This window comes from Dendronephthya gigantea, unplaced genomic scaffold (assembly GCF_004324835.1).
Source record: "Dendronephthya gigantea isolate DGI-Jeju-01 unplaced genomic scaffold, DenGig_1.0 000128F, whole genome shotgun sequence".
NCBI classification, from domain to species: Eukaryota; Metazoa; Cnidaria; class Anthozoa; order Malacalcyonacea; family Nephtheidae; genus Dendronephthya; species Dendronephthya gigantea.
In genome coordinates, this window is record NW_021163138.1 from 246,784 (window position 1) to 267,853 (window position 21,070).

Below are 21,070 nucleotides of genomic sequence, written 5' to 3' on the forward strand. Positions count from 1 at the left end.
TTGGGGCATTTTGTCTTGATTCCCGTAACATAAGAGAACATGCGCTCTACCACAGCATTGCTTGTTGGTGCATTGGTAGGTTAGTCAAAGAAGCACGCCCAACTTGGTTTAGAATATTGGAAGGATGCAGATGAGATAAGCCTTTTAAAACGCAACCTCGTTCCCAGGCTCTTTACTCGTGGGGGGGAGTAAAGACCCTGGCTGGAGCTGGTCATGTGGCACCCCGATCAAAATTCATCCGGTGGGGGGTATTGTGAATGATGCATTTCCTGTAGAGCCTGTTCGCGGGTTTGTGTAAAAATTTCCAGCTTTTGAGTGGCATGAGTGCGTTGTTGAAATGTATCGGATTACTGATCTCCAACTCTTCAACAAAGACAAGTTGTCATGTTGGACCACATAGCTTTTCTTTCGTGTTTGCAGTTTGCGATTTCTAATAGTATTTACGGCAATAACAACTTGAAACCAAAGCAAGTAATATGTTTAGAATATATGTATTTAAAGCGCGATGTTATTTGCGTTCTTCCTACTGGCTATGGAAAATCTTTAGTGTTTCAACTGCTACCTGGTTTGATGTTCGCCAAAGAAAAACTGCGAGATGTTTGTCTTCGAGATATTGATATTTCTGTGGCAGCGACTATAATCATCGTTGTGTCACCGCTTAATGCGTTTATAAGCAACCAGATCTCCCGCCTTGGCTCAACTGGTATAAGAGCATCAGTACTTGGCATTAAAGTTAACCAGGAAGAAAGCGAACATGACCCCCTCGAATGTGATCTACAACATGGCGAGGATAATAAACTACGAGCGGGTTTTTATCACATTGTATTTGCACATCCTGAATCTTTTGTTTCATGTAAATATGGGCGTGAATTGCTCAAGAGCCAGACATACCAAGACAAAATTTGTGCTATTGTAATTGATGAGGCTCACTGCATACTGGAATGGTAGGTTTGTGCATATTTATAGTTTATCAAAAAAGAAAATAATTAAGTATGTATCATGGCATTAATTGCTTCTATTCGATAATATGTTATAGGGGGAGAGAGTTCAGAACTGACTACAGCAAACTGGGAGTTCTGTGTGCAATTTTTCCAGATGTTCCTGTACTTGCAATGACTGCAACTGCAAACAATGAAGATAGGAACTGTATAAAAGAGTCACTGGGATTGAAGGACTGCAAAAATGTCATTGGTAATCCAGACAGAAAGAATGTTTTCTACAAGAAAATTTTCAGGCATGGAAATGATATGGAGTCTTGTGAAGGTATCTTGCAGCCAATTGCCAAAAAGCTATTAAAGGAGAAGACTAATCATCCCATTACAGTAATTTACCTTCCATTAAAGTTGTGTGGATTTGCCTACAAACTTTTCGAACATGTTTTGGGGAGTAGGCAATATTACCCAGAGGGTTCCTTGAAAATACCTGAAAATAGGCTATTTGCCCAGTTTCATGCCTCCCAAACAAAGATTATGAAAGAACAAATCCTTAATCAGGTCTGCTCTGCTGAAAGCACTGTACGTGTAATTTTTGCAACAATTGCTATGGGTATGGGGGTGGATATACCATCTATACGGCATGTCATCCACATCAGTCCACCATGCAGCATTAAGGCATATTTCCAGGAGACCGGAAGAGCTGGAAGGGATGGAAAGCATGCACAAGCTCTGTTGTATTACAACAACCATGATAGTGCGAGGAACAGAGTGGGAATGACAGATGAAATAAGGCAATTTTGCAAAAGTGAGAGTTGTTTAAGAATTCAGATGCTACATGCACTTGACTTTGACAATTCATATCCTATTGAGCCAGTTCATCTTTGCTGCAACATGTGTGCCAAGAAATGTTCATGTGAAGAATTTCACTTTAGTGCTAGCCTAGTTGGCCAAAAACTTTAAAAATGGACAAACACATACAATTTGATAGAAGTAACTGTGCTTATTCATGTAACATTAGAGAATGAGTGACACAAGTCTGATATTTTACATTACGATTATTTACATTCTAAGTACTTGTGTAATATAAGAGAAAACATACTCCGAAAATAAACATCTTGTGAACTCAAGATATGAGCTGTTAAAAAACAGGATACTATATTCAAGGTGATATTTTGACTCTATTTCAAAGTCATTGTCAGGTTTGACAATTACTTTGAAATAGAGTTGAAAATTGTGTCTTGTTTTTTTAACAGCTCATATCTTGAGTTTACAAGATGTTTTTTTTCGGAGTATGTTTTCTCTTATATTTTGCAAAATTGTCTGCTGGAAAAGGTTTTTGTGCTTGTGTAAATAGAGTATATTAATTACTACATATGTACAATTAGTGCATGTCTAGTATTTAAGATGTAGAGTGTATTAAATGAAATTCTGTGGCAAGAGAGCCTGATCTATATAAGGGTTGAAAGAATTTCAGAAAATTCAAACAAAAGCAAGTCTAGACAAGTGCTTTCTAGTTTTGCAAATTTTGAGCATAATCAAAGTGCAAGAATCAAGCTGCCTTACATTGAACTCCACTTAGAATATTCTTTGTAGATATATCTCTCTAGCACATTTGATTATTGTCTCTCAAAACTTGTAACAATTTAATATTATTTTTATTAATATTATCTATATTGTAACAATTTAATTAAATAATGACAGGTCACACTATGCTCCACAAGCTGTCTGTCCTAAACAGGCCAAAATGTTTGCAACTTTTCAAATAATTTCTGAATCAGTGATATCAGAATCGGAGTCTGCATCAATTTCCTGAGGAAATTGCTTCAAAATGTTATTTTTATGTCTATTTACCCACTCCTCAAATTTTTCTTCATCAAATGAAGCGGTTGGGTCATGTGAAATGTCCTTAAAGGATTCAAATTGTCTTCCATTGACTTGTTTGAATGGTCTCAAGCTTCTTAGGTCAGCAATGATTGTACTTTCATCTTGCATTGATGATTTGTGGGTGTGTGAGGAGGCCTTGCGTGGTTTTCTGATCTGCTTGTTGAATGCTTCCACAATTTTCCTAGTTCCTCCTGAAGCCTTACTGGAACGGTGTATTGCCTTGTCCGTTTTGTTAGCCCCCATTGACTTTACCATAGACTTCATGTCCTTATTTCTGTTCTCCTGGAACAAATCAATTTCTACATTCTTTCCCTCTCCACCACTCCAATTCACAGTTGCTGCCCATGTGCATTGGTGTGCTTCAGCTGGTGACAATAGGATTTCCCTTTGCATAATTGATACCAACATCTCAATAGCATATTCATTGAAACCAGTTGCTGAGAAGAAATGATGCAACAACTGCTTATGCAAGGATGACAAATGTTGCCCATTTCCTGTTGCAACAGCATCTTTGATATCTGCCAATATCATATATGATTTGATCATATTGACTGAATAGTGGCAAACACCATCACTTCCAAATGGACTATCTTCATTGTGATCATCACCATCCTCACCATCATCATCATCATAATCATTGACAAAAATGTACTGGTCAAGAAACTTGTCTAGCACATTTACCATATACTCTTTCTTCTGCAAAGGAGTTACTGTGAATGCCATGTTTGGAGCATTCTTGGTTGGTCTTTGGCTTGGATCATCTACCTGAAAAAACTCAGATAAAGCTTCCACAACATAACATCGCCCAACACTTAGAAAAAGCTGTTCGCAGTCTTCAAAATGTTTGACATCCAGTGTTACATTCCGACGGTTCAATTTCTCTCTAAAGTACCTTAATGTACCCTTCTCTCTTCCAGAATTTTTGTAGAGTCGATGGAAAATAGTCTATACCAAGAAAAATGTATGTAAAGATTAATGTTAAACACAATAAATTGGAATCATCTGTAGGGCCCCAGTCATTTCCTTAATAAGGGAGATTGTTATACATGCAGTAACAATCCACTTAATAAGAACAGCTTGGGGACTAGTTTATCACTGACAATGCTAAACATTTAAAAATCCTTTAGATACACTCGGCCTTTTCACCAAGCGAAGTGTTATTTCAAACATGGCCAAACAAACTTTTGAAAATGAAGAAAATGACAACCCATCATGGATTGATGTTTTTAACAGAGTTAATCAGTTACTGCAGATGATTAACGAAAAAGTCGACGATGGAAGGATATCCTTTCATGAGGCTTCTTTAATTTTCAACAAGCTTGAGACAGCTTTATCAATGGTTGTGAATCTTACCACATTGGATATCGATTTAACAGAGAACACTAGACTTGTACTACTGCAGCTTTCCCAGTGTTTGACAGAACTACACAACTACTGGGCAACTAGAATAGCCAATATAAGATGAGCGACAGACACTCTGCCCAATTTAAGAATTGAAAATGTCAGCATGTCAAGTGATCCAGGTAGATCATCTCTTTCTATACCAAAGGAAATTCTTGAAGACCTAAGGAATTCTGGGTACTAATGGACTGAAATTTCGAAAATTTTACTAGTATCGAGATGGACTGTACACCGTAAGGTATGGGAATATAATTTGCAACACCTTGACAGATTTTCTGACATATCTGATGATGAACTAGACCAGCTAATCATGGGCTATATATCGAGACATGGCAATACCACAGGTGAATCCTACCTTATTGGCTACATTAGATCTCAAGGTATTCGTGTTCAGAGAGACAGGGTACATTCTTCCCAAACGCGTGGTGATCCTGAAAATACTGCCCTTCGTTTGGCATGCGTAATTACTAGGAGAGTTTATACTGTCCTAGGACCAAATGCTCTCTGGCATATAGATGGTAATCATGCTTTGATTCGATGGAAGTTTGTGGTGCATGGGTGCATAGATGGTTTTTCCAGGCGGATAATTTACCTTCTATGTGCAGACAACAACCAGTCCGACACTGTTGTGCATGCTTTTGCCGCAGCAACTGACGAATTTGGTTATCCATCCCAAGTTAGAGAGGATCACGGAGGGGAAAATGTTCAAGTAGCGAGGTTAATGGAAAGAGAGACAGGTGAAGGGAGAGGAAGTTTTATTGCTGGGCCATCGACCAGAAATCAAAGAATAGAAAAATTATGGAGGGAGGTATTCTGTTGCTGTTTATATTTATTTTATTGCATATTCTATGCCATGGAGGAAACTGGTGTCCTTGATTTGGACAATAATGTCGATCTATTTCTACTGCATTATGTATATTTACCGCGAATTAATCATTCTCTTCAAGAGTTCGCAGCAGCCTTTAACAATTGCCCCATGAGAACTGAGAACAATTGGAGTCCAGAAGAAATTTGGGCAAATAGTTAACCTGCACCGTAGAACGAGAACGAACGAGTAGCCTCATTAACTGAACGAGAGTACGGTTCACAATCGTTCAAATAGATGGTTTCTATTGGCTAAAACAAGTTTATTATCATATTTGTTTGTAAACTTTAAGCCATAGCATGCATATTTTGGTCAGGTAATTTTGTGTTGTGATATCGTCTATATTATACGGTTACAACAAGGGGCATGCAACAAGATGACGATGATTGATGAACTGTAATGGTAACATCCCAAACTGAGGAATAACTAAGTTGAATAATATTATATATAGAACCCTGAGTATTTTACCGAAGTCGTCGATTCGTAAACTCAATTGAATTTTATAGTTACAGGTCGTGTTAAGTAGCCTCAATGCAATTATTACAACAATTCTTAAGCATTTCTTCATGTGTTTTAAGACATTTGCATATACGTGTATTTATATCAAATTCCAGGTGGATTTGCAATTGTGCGAACTACGAATGAGCTGTTTGAAAAAGCATGGCAGACGACGTAGAGGTTTTAAACATAGTGCTATTAAATTTGCACAACGCCGTTCAGGCAATATATTCAATGGAAGGAAGAGCAGACAAGCGAGATCGAAGCGACTGACGACAATTATTTGACTACGTTAGTCGCCTGTATAATGCAACTATATGATTTGTCTGCTATAATAGCAACGTGCACTCAAGCTATTTTACCAACAGCTCGTATTGAACAGATTCTTTCTCCAGATTTTTTCGGTTCAAACTTCCCTGGAAGGGATTTCTATAGTGAATTGAAAGGTGTGAACACTTGTTCTGAACTACGGGCAATAGCGTAGAATAATTTAGACGCATCGTTCAAAAAATGATCAAATTCGTCGTTATTTGTAGTAGCCTATAGAATGTACCTATAGAAATCAAATGCCTTTACTAAATAGTTCTTTGCTCTCTTACAATGAAATCAAGAAGCCTTCGTCTCACTGCACGCCGATTTCCAACATTTGCATATAGGTTCTGAACGTTATCAGGAAGTTCGGCAAATCTATCATGCCTTGCAATATCGTTTGCAATGACGTCCCAAATGGGACCATTCTCCATATACCGCTCATGAATTAATCGTCTTTCAACCTCACCTATGCGTCTTACTTGTCTTGCATTCATTTTTAAAAAAGTTAAAGAAATCCGGCCGCGAGCGATTTCAAAAAGATTGTCTCTTGCACAATGCAGCAAATAATTTAACTATCGTAATATAGCAGTTACTGCTGATTTGCATTTAAGTTTACTGTGGCTATGGAACTTATTATGATCCTGGGATTTGAATATACGTTTTAACTGGCATGTTATGGAAATTACAATAATATCACAAAGTCGAGTTAAACTTAACGCTAAATAGTTTCTATCACATGAAATTCATTTCTGTTATGATCACCTATTAGGTTCAAATAAAAAATGTGATGAAATTACAATTCTTTAGGCGTTTTCATGCAGTTACAAGATGTGAGATTTTTACGTGCGCATGCATGTGTATTGCATATCCCCAAATATATATCTAATGGTAATACATGTATGTGTGTATCTTCTTTACGGCCTTAAGTTAAGACTATCTTCCTTGATTGAATTAGCCGAAATGTAGTTTTTCTATCAGCACAACGACAGAAAAAAATATACAAGCATTACAATACGGTTGAAAACATGTTTAGTACAAGCAAGCGACTTTTTGTCGTTCATTCGTTCGTCGCTTTCGTCCATTCGTACATGTTTAAATATGCAAACCAATCAGCTTTTCGTAATTTCAATGAAAACATTAGCATACTTGCATATTCGTTCGTTCTCGTTTTACGGTGCAGGTTAACTAATGGAATGATAAATCACTCTGTTAGACAGCTTTTAGAAAGGCATGAAATTGAAAACATTGAACTATATGGCGTTGACTGGAATGGTCCTATTCCGGCCGAAAATCAAAACACTGTGGAGGTAAAACCACTGAACTGCCCATTTCCAATTGAGTACCTTATCAACTTCAAGATCATGTTAATCCGCAACAAGAATCAAATAACTATGGTATAGAACTGTTTACACAAGCGAAAGACTTTCTGAATGAACTGTTCGAATAGCAAAATTGTTAATGTTAGTGTAATTTTTGCAGTTTAAGCTTCGCATTTTCCGGAAACAGCAAACGGCAGAGTCAAAAGTTTTCCTTTATCATTTTTGTTTCATATTTTCCTTCCTGATTGTGCCTAGGGTTTTCGGAAAACGGGTCCATTTGCTCTTTATTGCATGCCTTTGAGGTGAATTTTTTTTCTTTGTCTGGCGTTTGTCGTTACATATATATCGTAAACTTAAACACTCTAATATAATGTGAACATTTAGTCATCAACAACAGCTCATCAACAGCTAACAAAATTAGGCAAGCAGAATACAAAAATGTTTTCTAGATGCCACAGATGTAGGATTGCCTTATCGGATTATCTATGTTGAAATTTACAAAATTTCTATATTCACTATATCTCGTACTACAAACTAAGAAAAAAGGCATCTATAAAAAAAGGTAACAGAATGTAAACGACTTAAAATGGGATACACTACACTGTAAGCTATTGTGCAACATCCAGTATAGTATCATACTCGTAGGCAGCCGAGCAAACAATGTTGATTGGGTGTTACAAATCAACATTGTTTGCTGGGCTGCTATGGCAGAGTTCAATGCACTTATTTCTTTGGCAACAAGTATCTAAGTGAATTACATACACCCACTTATACAGTTTGTTTGAGTCAAACTGTCTACGACTTTCTATCCATTCAACTTCAAGACTGCATCATGGATGTTGCCAAAAACAGCAATTTAACATAACATTAAAGAAACTACTTTATACTGACAGTAATTAGAACTGGATACTTTAAAGGATAAGTTCAACAATATTCATGGAAGAGAAAACAATTTATCTTTCCTGGTGGTGGAAATTACACCTAACACTGCTGCTTTAAATAGCTCATAACTTTCTTTGCTGAACCTTGATGGAAAAACCAGCTTGAATAGGCAAGTGGATGCAAAAATACTTGCCGCATCTGGTGATACTTCTACGACAATATTTTCCGTTGGTGGGGGAAGAGCGTAAGAACAGCCCGTTGAAAATTTTATGAACTTATCAATATCTAAAAAAGATACCATTATAGTGATTATTGATATAAATATGTATTGTGAGTTGCTAATCTCTACTTGCGCTCTAGGGGGCTGTGTTCACATGAGCCCGGTCACAGAGATTGAAATGAGTAAATAACACGATTCTGGTAGTCCTGTAATCATCCTCACAATAGCCTGTGATTGTTCTGTTTCAAGAAGACTTTTCAATTCTTCAAAACCATTCCACACTTCGTTAAATCTTGTTAACCGGGCTCATGTGAACAACTCCTAATTGTTCCATGCAATCTTCTGTTGTCTATAGGTAATTGAAAATTTTTCATGTAATTATTTACCTTCTTCAGAGCATTCTTTCACAAATCTCTGTAACATGTTAAACACTGCCAAACAACTAGCTTCAATCCCAGTTTCTTTCAACTTTAATAATCCCTTTAAATTTTCTCGTGTTTTAGTCTTGGCACAGTGAACAGGATGCTGTAAAAACTTGTCTAGATAACGTGTGATAACATCAATTGCACCAAGAGTTTTTAGACCACTAACGAACTGCTTCAACATAGGGACATTTTTCACTACAGCGCAATGTGCAATTATTGCTTGGACAACAGAAAGTCTATTTTTATTCTACAAAAGAAAAATATAAAATATAGAATCTATTCATCCTGTTTAATCAGCACAGCATTCATTTATGTTTTGGCATGTAGAATTAGTAGAAAAATAATTAACACTACTAGAAATACATGCATGCAGTAACCCCTCGCCGGTTCTTAATGCGATAACATAATTTCCAAAAATCGGTGAAAAATAAATTTAATTCAAGAAATATATAAATACAAACTATGTTACAAATTTACAATAATACAAAATTTACAGAATAATAAAAATAACAATTTACATATAATTTAAAACAATTTAAAAATTTAATCAATAACAATAGCCCCGTTTACATTACAGTCAATTTATCGGCACGGCACGGCTAAAATTGGTACCCGTACCCAATTTTATTAGTGTTTAGGCTACGAAAGCAAAGGCCGATCACAGATGAAATGGGCACCCATTTTAGCCTCTCCCTGCCGTGCCATTAATAAATCGAGTGTAGTGTAAACGGGACTAATATAACGTAAACGTGAGAACAACACGAGGCTACGTTGACATACAGTGATTTCTGAGCAGCTAGTTGAAAACAATATTGTCTCGTCTTTAATGTACTGATAGCTCATTGTTTTTTTAAATCTTATTCAACATTTGTATACCGGGCAAGATGTTCAACGGGGAGATTTCAATTACACTGTATATCAACGTAGCCTAATCTGCACGTTTGAGAAGTTCAAGCAAATCAAGCATTGAACTTCTCAAACGTGCAGTTTGTAAACTGCATTGTGGGTTTTGCCCCAGTTTTTTGTGCCCCCTGTCGCTGGGGACACACGACTTTCGTGTGGCCTCTTCGGCCACATAACCAACAAACAGCCCCTATAAATAAAAAATGTTATTACATAGCTTTGAGTTAACTGTGAATTGGTGATAGAACTGCAGAATAATTACTCGGGTCACCAGTTGGAGAAAGAAATAGCCTAAAACATTATTGTCATGTATTGCGATGGGCAGCGTCTATACTACCATCTACTATCTAAGAATAGCCCTGAAGCCATGATTATATTGTTTGTGAACCAGTGACGTAACAACTGACTATACATTACGTGACAAATCATAAGGTACTGTATACATACGTGCGTCGCATGTCGCCGCTCGGTGGCCACGAAGGCCACATTTGTAACACCGCCCTATTATCAAGAAATGATATCAAGAAATAATTGGTTTGCAGGCTACCAAAAATCTTGAGTTAACTGCATGACCATTATCAATTAAACTTTACTAACCTCTCATTTGTCCATGCAACACTAAAAAGACAAAATGTCATATTGAGCATCCTGACAATGCAATATTTGTTGAGTAGCATCAAATGGGAAAAACCGGAAACAATTGTTGTGGATATAATGAATCATACAGTACCTCTGCCTCTTCCCCCGAACCGCCCAGGGCGTGGGTCATTATCTAAAATAAATAAATAAAACAAACTTGGTTGACATATTGCATAAATCCATGTAATGATAGGAGGCAACCTTTTTAATTTTAGAGTTTTAAATTGATGACAAAAAACTTGAACATGCATCATCATCACTTAATACATAAAATTAGTAATATAGAACAAAGTAGCTGATACATATATACTGTCAAGGTTTGCATTAACTTGCAAGGCTTGAGAGTTGAAAATATAAGTTAGTTCATTTCAATATATATTAAGATGCAATTGCTCTACTATACCTTTCTAATCATAAAATGTTAAACAATATAGGCAGTATATACAAAATTTCAAAGAACATATCATTTTTGTGCATATTCAATCAGGGCCTTTCTTGAGGTGCATGACCATTGTCAATTGAACTTTACTAACCTCTAACTTGTCCATGTAACACTAAAAAAACAAAATGTCATATTGAGCATCCTCATAATGCGATATTTTTTGAGTAGCATCCAATGACAAAAACTGGAAACAATTGTTGTGGATATAATGAATCATACAGTACCTCTGCCTCTTCCCCCGAACCGCCCAGGGCGTGGGTCATTATCTAAAATAAATAAATAAATAAAACAAACTTGGTTGACATATTGCATAAATCCATGTAATGATAGGAGGCAACCTTTTTAATTTTAGAGTTTTAAATTGTTGACAAAAAACTTGAGCATGCATCATCATCACTAATTAATACATAAACTAAATAATACTGAACAAAGTAGATGATATATACCATTAAAATTTGCATTAACTTGCAAGGCTTGAGAATTGAAAATATAAGTTAGTTCATTTCAATATATATCATCATGCAATTGCTTCACTATACATTTATAAATGTTAAACAATATAGGCAGTATGTACAAAATTTCAAAGAACATATCATTTTTGTGCATATTCAATAAGCACATACCAGGCCTTTCTTGAGGTGGAGGATTCACTAGATTAAATGAAAGTATTTCAGTTGTGCAGGGGAAAGTATGCATCAATAAGTCACATCAATCACAAAACTTACTGGGTTGCTCATCTGGCCCCTGGGCCAGGTCAGGGACTGCCTCAAGTATTTCTATAGTGAAAGAAAATTTGCATGTGTTATCCTTTTAGTGCTATGTGAAAAGACATACAAATTAACTAACTGTGACAAAAATAATATTTCAAATAGTTTTTTAATCATATTTACCATCATCATTATCAATATCAATGTCTAAAATCCAAAAAATAATTGTTAAATTAGATTTTTGAACATTGGAAATGATCAACGACATTTTAATCAGTTGCTAATTTGTACATTCAGAGTGAAAGATATATAAATATGTGCCTATATACATACCAAGTACGAGTTCATCCTCATTTATATTCTCCACTAAAGTAGTTGGTAAAGTAGATGTACATATTAATACAATAATTGCACTACCAACATCATGAAAAAAAGTGCTTTGTTGAAATAATTTTGCATCTTACTTCTTCGTCTCCTTTAGATCTTTAGAGTATATATAAATATGCCATCAACATAAAAAATATATTGAGCAAAAAAAGTATGTAAAAACAACAGCACCATATAGCGTACTCGAGGCAAGCTCAAAAATCATAATATTCAAATATTAGTTTTGAAAAAAATATATCTATTGTAATATAAACAAACTTACATGTTTTAGATTTTTTTCAAAACTTCTTTTAATCTAAAATATAAGAAAAAATATAATATTTTCATTATTTCCTAAAGGTAAAGCGCATCAGCTATCAGGTTGCAAAAATCGACAAATTTATAAATGCTTTAAAAAACGTTTTGGCAGTTTCTTCCAAAAATGTTTCTCCTCAAATTTGTAAATTAAAATGTCAACAAGCGAGAAGTGTAGTATAATTTATTGGGCGAACTTCGAAATGTTCAATATTTTATAAAGTTTTTTATTATGAATATGACTTACCGCAGTCCAAACAGTGACACAGAACAGGACGATATTTTCGCGCGCTTTTTGAAATTTATGCTATACGTGGATTTTGCGTGAACTCTTTTTCAGTCACCAGGTAAATCGCGTAAACGCCTACACGCACGAATTATAAAGTAAAGAGTTTTGAACAGTGAAACGGTTGATTGTTTATATTGTATCTTACCTGATTGATGTTCTAATGTTTTTTAGTAAAACGAACAAACTTTAATAATGTAAATATCTGTACATGTCAACAGCCACCCTCAAAAACATAATACGTGAGATTGTCTAGTAACAGGCAATGACACATGTTTACATGATAAATTGCCCTCCTCAAAAACACAATAGAGGAAATGTCTGTAACAATTTTTTAACAAATTCATTTCCAAAATTGTGTCTAGTAACAGGCAAGTCTTTCCTCGAAAGCACATTGGTGCCCAGTATCATTGAACAATATATATGTAACAACACAAACTTACAGCACAATCCATCCACAAGATTTTCAATGTTTATGCCTCTGCTCAGTCTTTTCTGCAAGCACACGAAGTCGTCGTTCTGCTTCTTGTCGCTTCTTCAAATTTTTATTCCTACCAATGACTTTCAGACGATCAAATGTCATAGGTTCAAACACAATATCATGAATTGATCTTACCCTGGATGTTGCCACAAATGTGCAGCCAGCAACTCTCTCCCCTTTACCTAAATCAACAACAGCCTTGGTTAGTGTCTGTCCTTGGGACTTGTGTATCGTCATTGCATACCTCAGCCGCAAGGGCAATTGTTGTCTTGACAAATACTTTCCATCCGCCATCCACTCAAACAGTCTTGGAGGCACAGGTATACACTTTGAACATTCTTGTAGAAATGCAGGGCCAGAATATGCCGGAAAATGAACCAGTACTGCAATCGGTAGATTTGGTGGACCCACATTCTCCGCAAACCAAAATTGCTCAATAGTTCCAAAAGAGCCATTGCAAAGACCAACTTCTGCCCAAAGGTTACATGTCAGCATCATTCTGCTTTGGTTGACAAAAAGAGAACAGCTTCCAAACCACCTACTTCATCAGAGGTTGCCGCACTTGCACCCCGACCAGAATGCCTTGCTTGAATTTTGACCAATGGTTGTCCAATCTCTAGCAACTTTTCATAATTATATTTTTTTTTATCAAAGTACAGCCGAATAGCATCACTAAATCGATCCATTGAAACGTTAGGCCTGGAGTGCTGTATTAATAGTCTCCAGTCCATCTCGGTAACTTGTCCATCTCTCAGTCTCATCAATAGCGATCTGAATGCAACTACTTCTGGGTCTTCACCAATCTGTCGCATGACCTGCTCTAAAATGACTACATGATCAAATGTCAAATACATACTGTGACCATGGTCACTGATTACGGATCCATTACCTGCAATGTACATTGGCCTATCGCCTACAGGAGGTAATTGGCCAAAATCCCCCATTAGGATAACTGACATGCCACCAAATGGGACATCCTCTTTCCCTGTACCTGCACGTAGTCTGTTGTCAAGCCATGAAAGCATCTTATGTCCAATCATTGACATTTCATCAATAATGAGAAACCTCTTACCTTCCAATCTGAGTTGCAATCTCTGTAAGGAATCACCCTGTAATTCTCTGTATTCCCGAATCGGAAGTTGAGCTGCGGAATGCAAAGTTTGACCACCAATACTGAATGCAGCAATTCCAGTGGTTGCTGTCACAATACATTGGTCTTGCAATACTTGCTTTAGGGCACTAATTAAATATGTCTTACCTGTGCCAGCAGTACCACTTACAATCATATGTAGCGGTTCACATTCATCATTAGCCATGGATGCAGTGATAATGTCAAATGCCAGTCGCTGTTTGTCATTCAAGGTCCCTGGGTCAACCACCACTTGTTGGTCACCTGTGTGATACTGCATACCTTGCTCCTCTGCATCCCTTCTCTGTTTAGAAATCCATCCAGGAGATTCTCTCAACAAATCCCTGGCACGCCTCTTGCTGCTTCGAACCAATCCACTGCTTCGTTATTTGCCATTTGATTTCCTGCATCCTCATAATGTTGGTTGAGTCTACATAACAACATCCAATCCTCAATTTGCTCTTCCTCATTAGGTTGATCCTGTTCGTCATCGCTTTCATCACTACTTTCATCAGTTCCATATGTTTCATCTGTCTGTGCAGCATGGACCATCTCTGTTTCAATAGAATACCCAAATACATTGTCTCTAGCAAAATCTGTCTCAAGAAATGAAGCATATGTGTTAATAAACATATCATCAGTTTCCTCCATATTGTCCCATGCATTTGATGACTTATCTTCCCATGGTTTAAACTTAATGAGTTGATACTTGCAGTATTTCCAAAGGTAGGCTGCCAGGATTGGCTGTAACCTTTGGAATGTCCTGACATATAAGGATTCACTCGTTTTGTCAACTCACCTCTGACTTTGTGAACTGAGATGCATACTGCATCAAATTCAACTGAGATCCCCTATACCTACTCTCCACTTTTGTCCGCTCTCCATTCTTGAAGAACGATTCTGAAGTACTTCCTCTTGTGGATTTTCTGCATCAGGATCACTTTTCTACTGTTTTCTAAGAACAGTAACAAAACTATACGTACAGCCTACCAAAGGCAAACTGAGTAATATGGCAGTCTCCTGAGCAGCCATGTCTCGATCACCAGCAACTTGGATCATTGCTTTTGATTGCAGAAGCACTTGGTCATCATTCTGTATGAGATACAGACAACTTCAGTATGTCAGAAGCAGATTTTGATCGTGGTTTCCCCTTTTGCTGCATACTTGGCCATATATCTTGCACATGCCTTTTCATCCACATTACCTGTAATCACATTGGCCCGCCTTCTCAAGCATGACCCTGTTGTGAATTCGCCTCTCATCATTTCTCTTGGTTTGCAACTCTGAGTGTACAGATTTATTTTTCTTACCTCGTACCTCATAATCAGCGCAGTTTCCTCTTGTAATGGTTTTGGGAACCAATCTGCACTCTGCAGGCAGGTCAACCCTCTTCTTTTTCAGGCAATACGCTGGACTGCATCTGGTGTGCCTCTCTACTGAATTTACTAACCTGTGATAATCAACATCATTATCAACTGATGTGGCTTTCACCGCAGGGTGTGGATTGGTACTGTCCAGTTCTCATCAGGCAGATCATCATTAACTGTGGTCACAAGCCAGTCAACATAACTTTAAAAGGGATAAAAAGTAACAAATTGGTTAATACCTAATTGTATATTTTTTCTTTGCTGTTTACACTCCCAATTCCTTAACAATAGGAATTACCAATTCCTGAAAATATACGGAATTTGTTTTGTTTTGTGAATGTATGTGGAAGTTGTTTTTTAGATTTGCAACATTGCAGCATTTGTATGTATGCTAACCACTGATGCTAACTGTTACAGTGGGTAAAGTCTGGAAAAAAGTCTTATAAATGTTCCACAGCACATTGGACACAATCTTTGCAATCTATATGCATGGTGAGTGTAATTTAAACTACCTTTACTTGATGATTTACTTACCTAATTAGCTTTCTCTCGCATCTTGACCCTCTCTGACATCTCTGGCAAGAGAATTCAAATCATCAGGGGACATTTCATTTTCTTTCTCTTTCTCAAGCACTGCTTTACATGCACGTTTACGTAATACCGAATATCTGGATCTTCTTTAATTTAGCACATCCATGAGCATGTTACTTCCTCTGGCCTGATTTCAAACCTATACCAACCATTCAGCATCCAGACACCTTGAGCCAATGTTTGATAAACTCCTGTAGCCTTTGCATGAAGAACCAATCTGTCAGGTGCGATTGTCTATCACTGCTTGTGCTCTCTCTGTTCTTGATGCACCCTCATTACTTTGCAACGTCTTTGCAAGTCTGGCCAATGGCTGTCAGCTGCACTAAAGGTAAAGAAAAGGTAGGGCAACCTTTTTGTTCAATCAGGGCCAAGAGTTCTTGCAGTCTCTGATACCAATACTGATTTGTTCCTTGAATTTTTGAAACATAACGTTGCAACGATTTACCATTTGATTTGCACCCATAGAGTTTACCATTGTTTTCAGCTCCTCCATAGTCATGTTTGCATCGCTGGATGTTGCCGCAAGTAAATGTTAGCTTGTGACAACAGCTGATGCCTCTGCTTCATATTCAACGCCCAGTATGGGAACCGGGGATGTGAGGCAAACCTCCATTCAAACTTACCATTGGCGCCTCTCTGCAAACTTCATCAGGTGTTTGAATGCCTCTGCCAAACTTACCTCATGCTGCCTGACTCTGTTTGTCGGGTCACCTCTCCATGGGAATAGTGTTGGAATGCCATGCTTGCCAACATCTGTTTTAAATTCATTAACAGCATTACCTTCTGTAGATGGCCAGTCCAAGGGTCAACCTCATTCACTGCATCTTGGATAGCTGCACCATCCTTTCTTTGTCTTTGACGCATAGGAATAAATGATGTACTGCATTTCCTAAACTAATTCTTCAACTGTTGCATTAGCACTCATTTCAGGTTCTTGTGGGGCCCCTCATTTTCTGCATGAACTAAAGTTCCTGGTCATCAATAACATACCTTAGCTCCTCAGGGATACCATTCTCTGGTAGACTTTGGATAACATCCCTGTCAATTTCAATGTCTTTGAAAAATGGATTGTTTGTTTTCAACCACAATATAGCTTCAAACACCTTGTGTCGACGAACTGTGAAATCTTTATGTGTCTGATCAGCACCACGTCTCCGCACAATCATAACAGGCAAGTCAGCCACTTGTGCAGGACCTATTCAAGAAACTTTGAATATCCTGTGTGGTAAGTTTAGTACGTGGCCTTTATAACCCCTTTGCCCACCATATTTCTGTAGACTTTGATAGGGCAAACCCTTGAAATCAGCATTTCCTCTACTTGTGTCAACTCTCAACTGCTCAGGAACAATACCTGGGTCCATGTCATTGCCAGCACTGAATTTTTCGGGACTTCTTGTCTCTTTGACAGCGGTAACAACAAGGGATCTGCTGCCAGTTTTGCCTTGTTGGCCAAGCCTCTTTACAAATTGTACACTGGCGATGCTCTAAATGCTCTTGATCTAAATGAAACTGTGCATCTCTTCTGAACAATACCTGCTCATGCATGGGTTGTCAACATTTGCCAGCCACCTTCATGTAATATTGGTCTGAACTTACTGGTGAGGACCTCATCTCTAGCTACTGTTATTGCATTTTCATGCCTTACCTCAGATTTTGTGGCGGTACCTGTTGCATTTCATTACTAACCTGTCTCCAAAGACTTACCGCTCGTTGTCTCATTCTTTCAAGTCTTTTTTGTCTTTTTCCCTTACTTTCATGTTGCCTTCTTTCTCTGGCATTAGCTCTATTATGTTCTCTTTGCATCTCCCGTTTCTCCTCAGTACTTTCGTCAGTTCTTCGTCTGTAAGCAGCTCTTCGCATCCTAAGACGACGTTCTTTTTGTGTTGGCGTTTCTTGCAGCATCTTTTGTCGCCTTTCAGCTCTTAGCTCATTACCTTTTTTTCCTGTACTTGTTTCAGCTCTTCTTTTATAGGCATCCTCTTCTTTGCCAGCCGATACTGTCTTTCCTCCGGTGTTTCACCAACTAACACAGCTCGTCTTTTTTCCCTCTGTCTTGCACGCCTATCCTCATACGTTTCTCCCTTCTTTTTCGTCTCCTGCTTTCTAATGCTGTTATTGTCCGACATTTCCATGGAAATTGTCTTTCAGTGTTGTTTTTTTTTCAAATATAAAGCAATTGTTCACAATACTGTAAAGGTTTTTGTAATTTGCTTTTGTGAAAGAAATTAAATTCAAATTATAATGACAGTTAATTTACTCACGTAATTTTGTTTAAAAAAATTTAGGCCTTAGCCAATCATAAGCTAGTTAGTTACCAGCTCAAACTCGTCTTAAACTCACGCATGCGCATAACTTACAAAAACGCCCAACGTCCATGACATAATGGCGGACAACTTTCATTTCGCATTTGCATTCCCGGGCGTAATTCCTAATCTCCGGGCGGAATTAGTACCCTCGCCCGGTGCTTCGCACCGGCTCGGGGATTAACTTTTAAAACTAAACATAATTGATTCACTAGCCTTTAAAATAACCAAAGTAAATTTTGTTGCAGTTGAACTAAATCGATCAAAACTTACTGTGACTTGACATTGCAATCCAGAGTTTGCAAGCAGACTTTGAAACTCAAGTGACTGGTTCATTATGTCTAAATCAGACTTTTTTGACATCATGATCTGTTGGTAGAAATACCAAATACTCTCTTTATTTCATTCAAATTTATGATTCAAGAGAAAAACCTAACACAACTGCCAGGCACAACCAGAGGGATGCCTTCAAACAGGGTATTTTGCCCCAGGCAAAAAATCAATGTTAGAAATATGTAGTCCTCTTTTCTAAGTTACACTGATAATAAGTTCTGCCCAGGTTGGTAGGTCAGGTAAAGCAATATATTAGGTTTAATATTGTAAAGAATGTAACCCCAAAATGAAGAAAATTACATTTTGCAGCTATTTTGCCCTTGGAATTGCAGTCTTAATGGGAATTTTCCCCCTGGCCCCAAATTTCTTCCTAGTACCCCTGATCACAGCCAAAGAAAGCATGTTAGAATAAGTAACTCCAAAATGTTCTGAAAAAATATAGCTCTGCAAAGTTCATAAAAGTAAATATTTGTGCACAAAAGTATATTTAAAGGGCTGGCTTAAAGCAAACTAAATTAGAGCATGTTTTTTCATGAACTATTATGCTATATGTTTTATTCACATTATATTAACTTTATTACAATATTTACCTGTTCAACATAAGACTTTATCTCATAATCATGAATGTCATGGATAGATGCATATGCAATGGCTTTATTGATATCTCCAGTAGCAACATAATATTGGGAAGGTGCGAGATAGGGAAATCCTGGCCCATTTTGACAAAGACTGTGTGCAATCATGGTGCCTGCTTTTTGGCATACCACACGTCAATGCAGTGTGGTTGTAGAGTGGACCTGTAGCTTATCAGAGGGGCCTTCAAAGATACGAATGAGGTTGTTGACAAATTCCTTAAAAACATCAGAATAAAACTCACGAAGGACACCACCAGTGTCTACAGCTGGTTGTTGTTTGTACTAGACAATGAATGGATGTGTAGGATCTAAACTTGGATGCTTATATACTTGAAGTGCATCAGATAGCAAGTCCTCTGGATCAATCTTTATTTTCCTTGTATCTTTGGTGATCTTGATGCTTAACAACTGAAATACACTCTTGTCTGGAACCTTTTCATCATCTATTCCATCACCTTGGACACTTTCACTTGTGGTGACTGTTTCTTACAAAGCAGTCACAAATTTTCACAAATTTCCTTCTTGCCTATTCCTGTTCCTTACTCCAACCAACAAATTTACAAAGATCACTGTATTTGAAAGAGGATCCAGCTACTGAAAATCATGTAACTTTTTTTAAACAAATTTGTTACACTTACATTTGTCCTAAACTAAACAATTTAATAAATTACAAATAATTAAAAAAAGAAAAGACCAATCTTTATTGGCCAAATTTATTATAAACAAACTTGTTGGATACACACACTTCAAAAACAAGTTTGTTGGGTTGTGTAAAAAACTGGTCAATAAGATGACTATGATACTTTCCATAATCTCAATGGATCAATAAAGGAAATTATTAGGTTATACCTCCAAATTCGGTTGTAGTATCTAGCCCTTTAATAAGCTGAACATCATCATCTAAACGATCAGCTATGGAAAGGTCTATATCTTCATGATTTTTTGGTAATACTTCTCTGATTTCTGACTCTGTTTTTTGTGGAAACATCATGCAAAGTTGAACTGTACTGCTACAATTTGATCTGGAAGAACCTGGAGAGCCAAGATCAGATCCATCTTTTTGAATATTGGACGAACCAAATCAGTTGACTGATTCAAACATACATAAAGTTTTCCTTGACCAGCAATCACTTTTACTCGTGAAAAATCCCAGAACTGGCCAGGGCTACACACTGGTGTTGAAACAGTTTTTCTCTAACTTTCAGAAGAAGTCAACTTCTGTAACATTTGGAAGTCTAACACTGATAACTTTGCATATTTTTTCTCTCATTAGTTGTTCATTGTCATGACATCCACAGTCCCGCTAAACAGAACATCATCTTTGCATATAGAGTAGTCTGGGACAATACCACCAGATTCCTGTGATTCTTCCTCAGCTAACTGAGAAACATGATTTAAACATATAAGTTTAAATGTCTTCTTCTCAGGTGTTTTTTTCTTTTGCTCTTTTGCATATGAATGGCTTACTCTACGGCACTTTGGAATCTGAGATGATATATTGGAGGATACAGAAATAGTGTTTGCTTGAAGCAAGTCACGAGCCCTGCGCACCACCCCAGTCACATTTTGTGTGTCTAAAGTAAAGTATTTAATTAAGGAAAAAGGTAATTCCTGCACAAGGTCTAGCCATTTAGCCTTCAAGGTAGGCAAGAATAATATTTAGAGGAATAATAACACCTCAAAATATATTCATGCATATATACCTAAGTGATAGGGGTTAAGCTGAATATACTGTGACATATCTTGGTTGGTATATTTAATATTTATACTCGTTTATAAACTATGAAACAATGGTCGTTGCTGTATTTATGTAGCAGTTTATAACAAAATGT

General features: G+C 37.1%; 3 protein-coding genes, 1 long non-coding RNA gene and 1 pseudogene across 4 annotated transcripts; 2 read left to right on the forward strand and 3 right to left on the reverse strand.

The window, feature by feature from the left end:
• Window positions 1-489: 489 nt before the first annotated feature.
• Window positions 490-1,895, forward strand: LOC114535948 (ATP-dependent DNA helicase RecQ-like). Its single transcript, XM_028557289.1, has 2 exons — window positions 490-944; window positions 1,037-1,895. Exons 1-2 carry the CDS (start codon window positions 490-492, stop codon window positions 1,893-1,895), a joined length of 1,314 nt encoding a protein of 437 aa, XP_028413090.1.
• A 2,092-nt stretch (window positions 1,896-3,987) lies between these two features.
• LOC114535949 lies at window positions 3,988-5,247 on the forward strand (annotated as a pseudogene).
• Window positions 5,248-9,700: 4,453 nt separating this feature from the next.
• Window positions 9,701-10,575, reverse strand: LOC114535950 (ATP-dependent RNA helicase glh-1-like). The gene is made up of 4 exons (XM_028557290.1): window positions 10,375-10,575; window positions 10,242-10,262; window positions 10,092-10,145; window positions 9,701-9,834 (listed from the first exon to the last, which is right to left on the reverse strand). The coding sequence occupies exons 1-4, from the start codon at window positions 10,538-10,540 to the stop codon at window positions 9,701-9,703; spliced, it is 375 nt and encodes a 124-aa protein (XP_028413091.1). The 5' UTR covers window positions 10,541-10,575.
• A 773-nt stretch (window positions 10,576-11,348) lies between these two features.
• On the reverse strand, window positions 11,349-11,639 carry LOC114535936. The gene is made up of 3 exons (XR_003688377.1): window positions 11,616-11,639; window positions 11,451-11,501; window positions 11,349-11,375 (listed from the first exon to the last, which is right to left on the reverse strand). It is a non-coding gene; the product is annotated as an uncharacterized LOC114535936 (long non-coding RNA).
• A 1,735-nt stretch (window positions 11,640-13,374) lies between these two features.
• On the reverse strand, window positions 13,375-14,289 carry LOC114535951 (ATP-dependent DNA helicase pfh1-like). Its single transcript, XM_028557291.1, has one exon. The coding sequence runs from the start codon at window positions 14,287-14,289 to the stop codon at window positions 13,375-13,377; it is 915 nt and encodes a 304-aa protein (XP_028413092.1).
• Window positions 14,290-21,070: the final 6,781 nt, after the last annotated feature.

What these genes read in the sequence shown, in the direction of transcription:
- LOC114535951 (XM_028557291.1), bottom strand. Translation starts at nt 14,289, where the DNA reads ATGCAGTATCACACAGGTGACCAACAAGTGGTGGTTGACCCAGGGACC.
- LOC114535950 (XM_028557290.1), bottom strand. Translation starts at nt 10,540, where the DNA reads ATGATGATGCATGTTCAAGTTTTTTGTCATCAATTTAAAACTCTAAAA. An exon ending in GTTCGGGGGAAGAGGCAGAG is followed by an intron (nt 10,263 to 10,374) that starts GTACTGTATGAT and finishes TTGTCTTTTTAG; the next exon opens with TGTTGCATGGACAAATGAGA. An exon ending in AGCGGCGACATGCGACGCAC is followed by an intron (nt 9,835 to 10,091) that starts GTATGTATACAG and finishes TTTTATTTATAG; the next exon opens with GGGCTGTTTGTTGGTTATGT.
- LOC114535948 (XM_028557289.1), top strand. Translation starts at nt 490, where the DNA reads ATGTATTTAAAGCGCGATGTTATTTGCGTTCTTCCTACTGGCTATGGA. An exon ending in GCTCACTGCATACTGGAATG is followed by an intron (nt 945 to 1,036) that starts GTAGGTTTGTGC and finishes AATATGTTATAG; the next exon opens with GGGGAGAGAGTTCAGAACTG.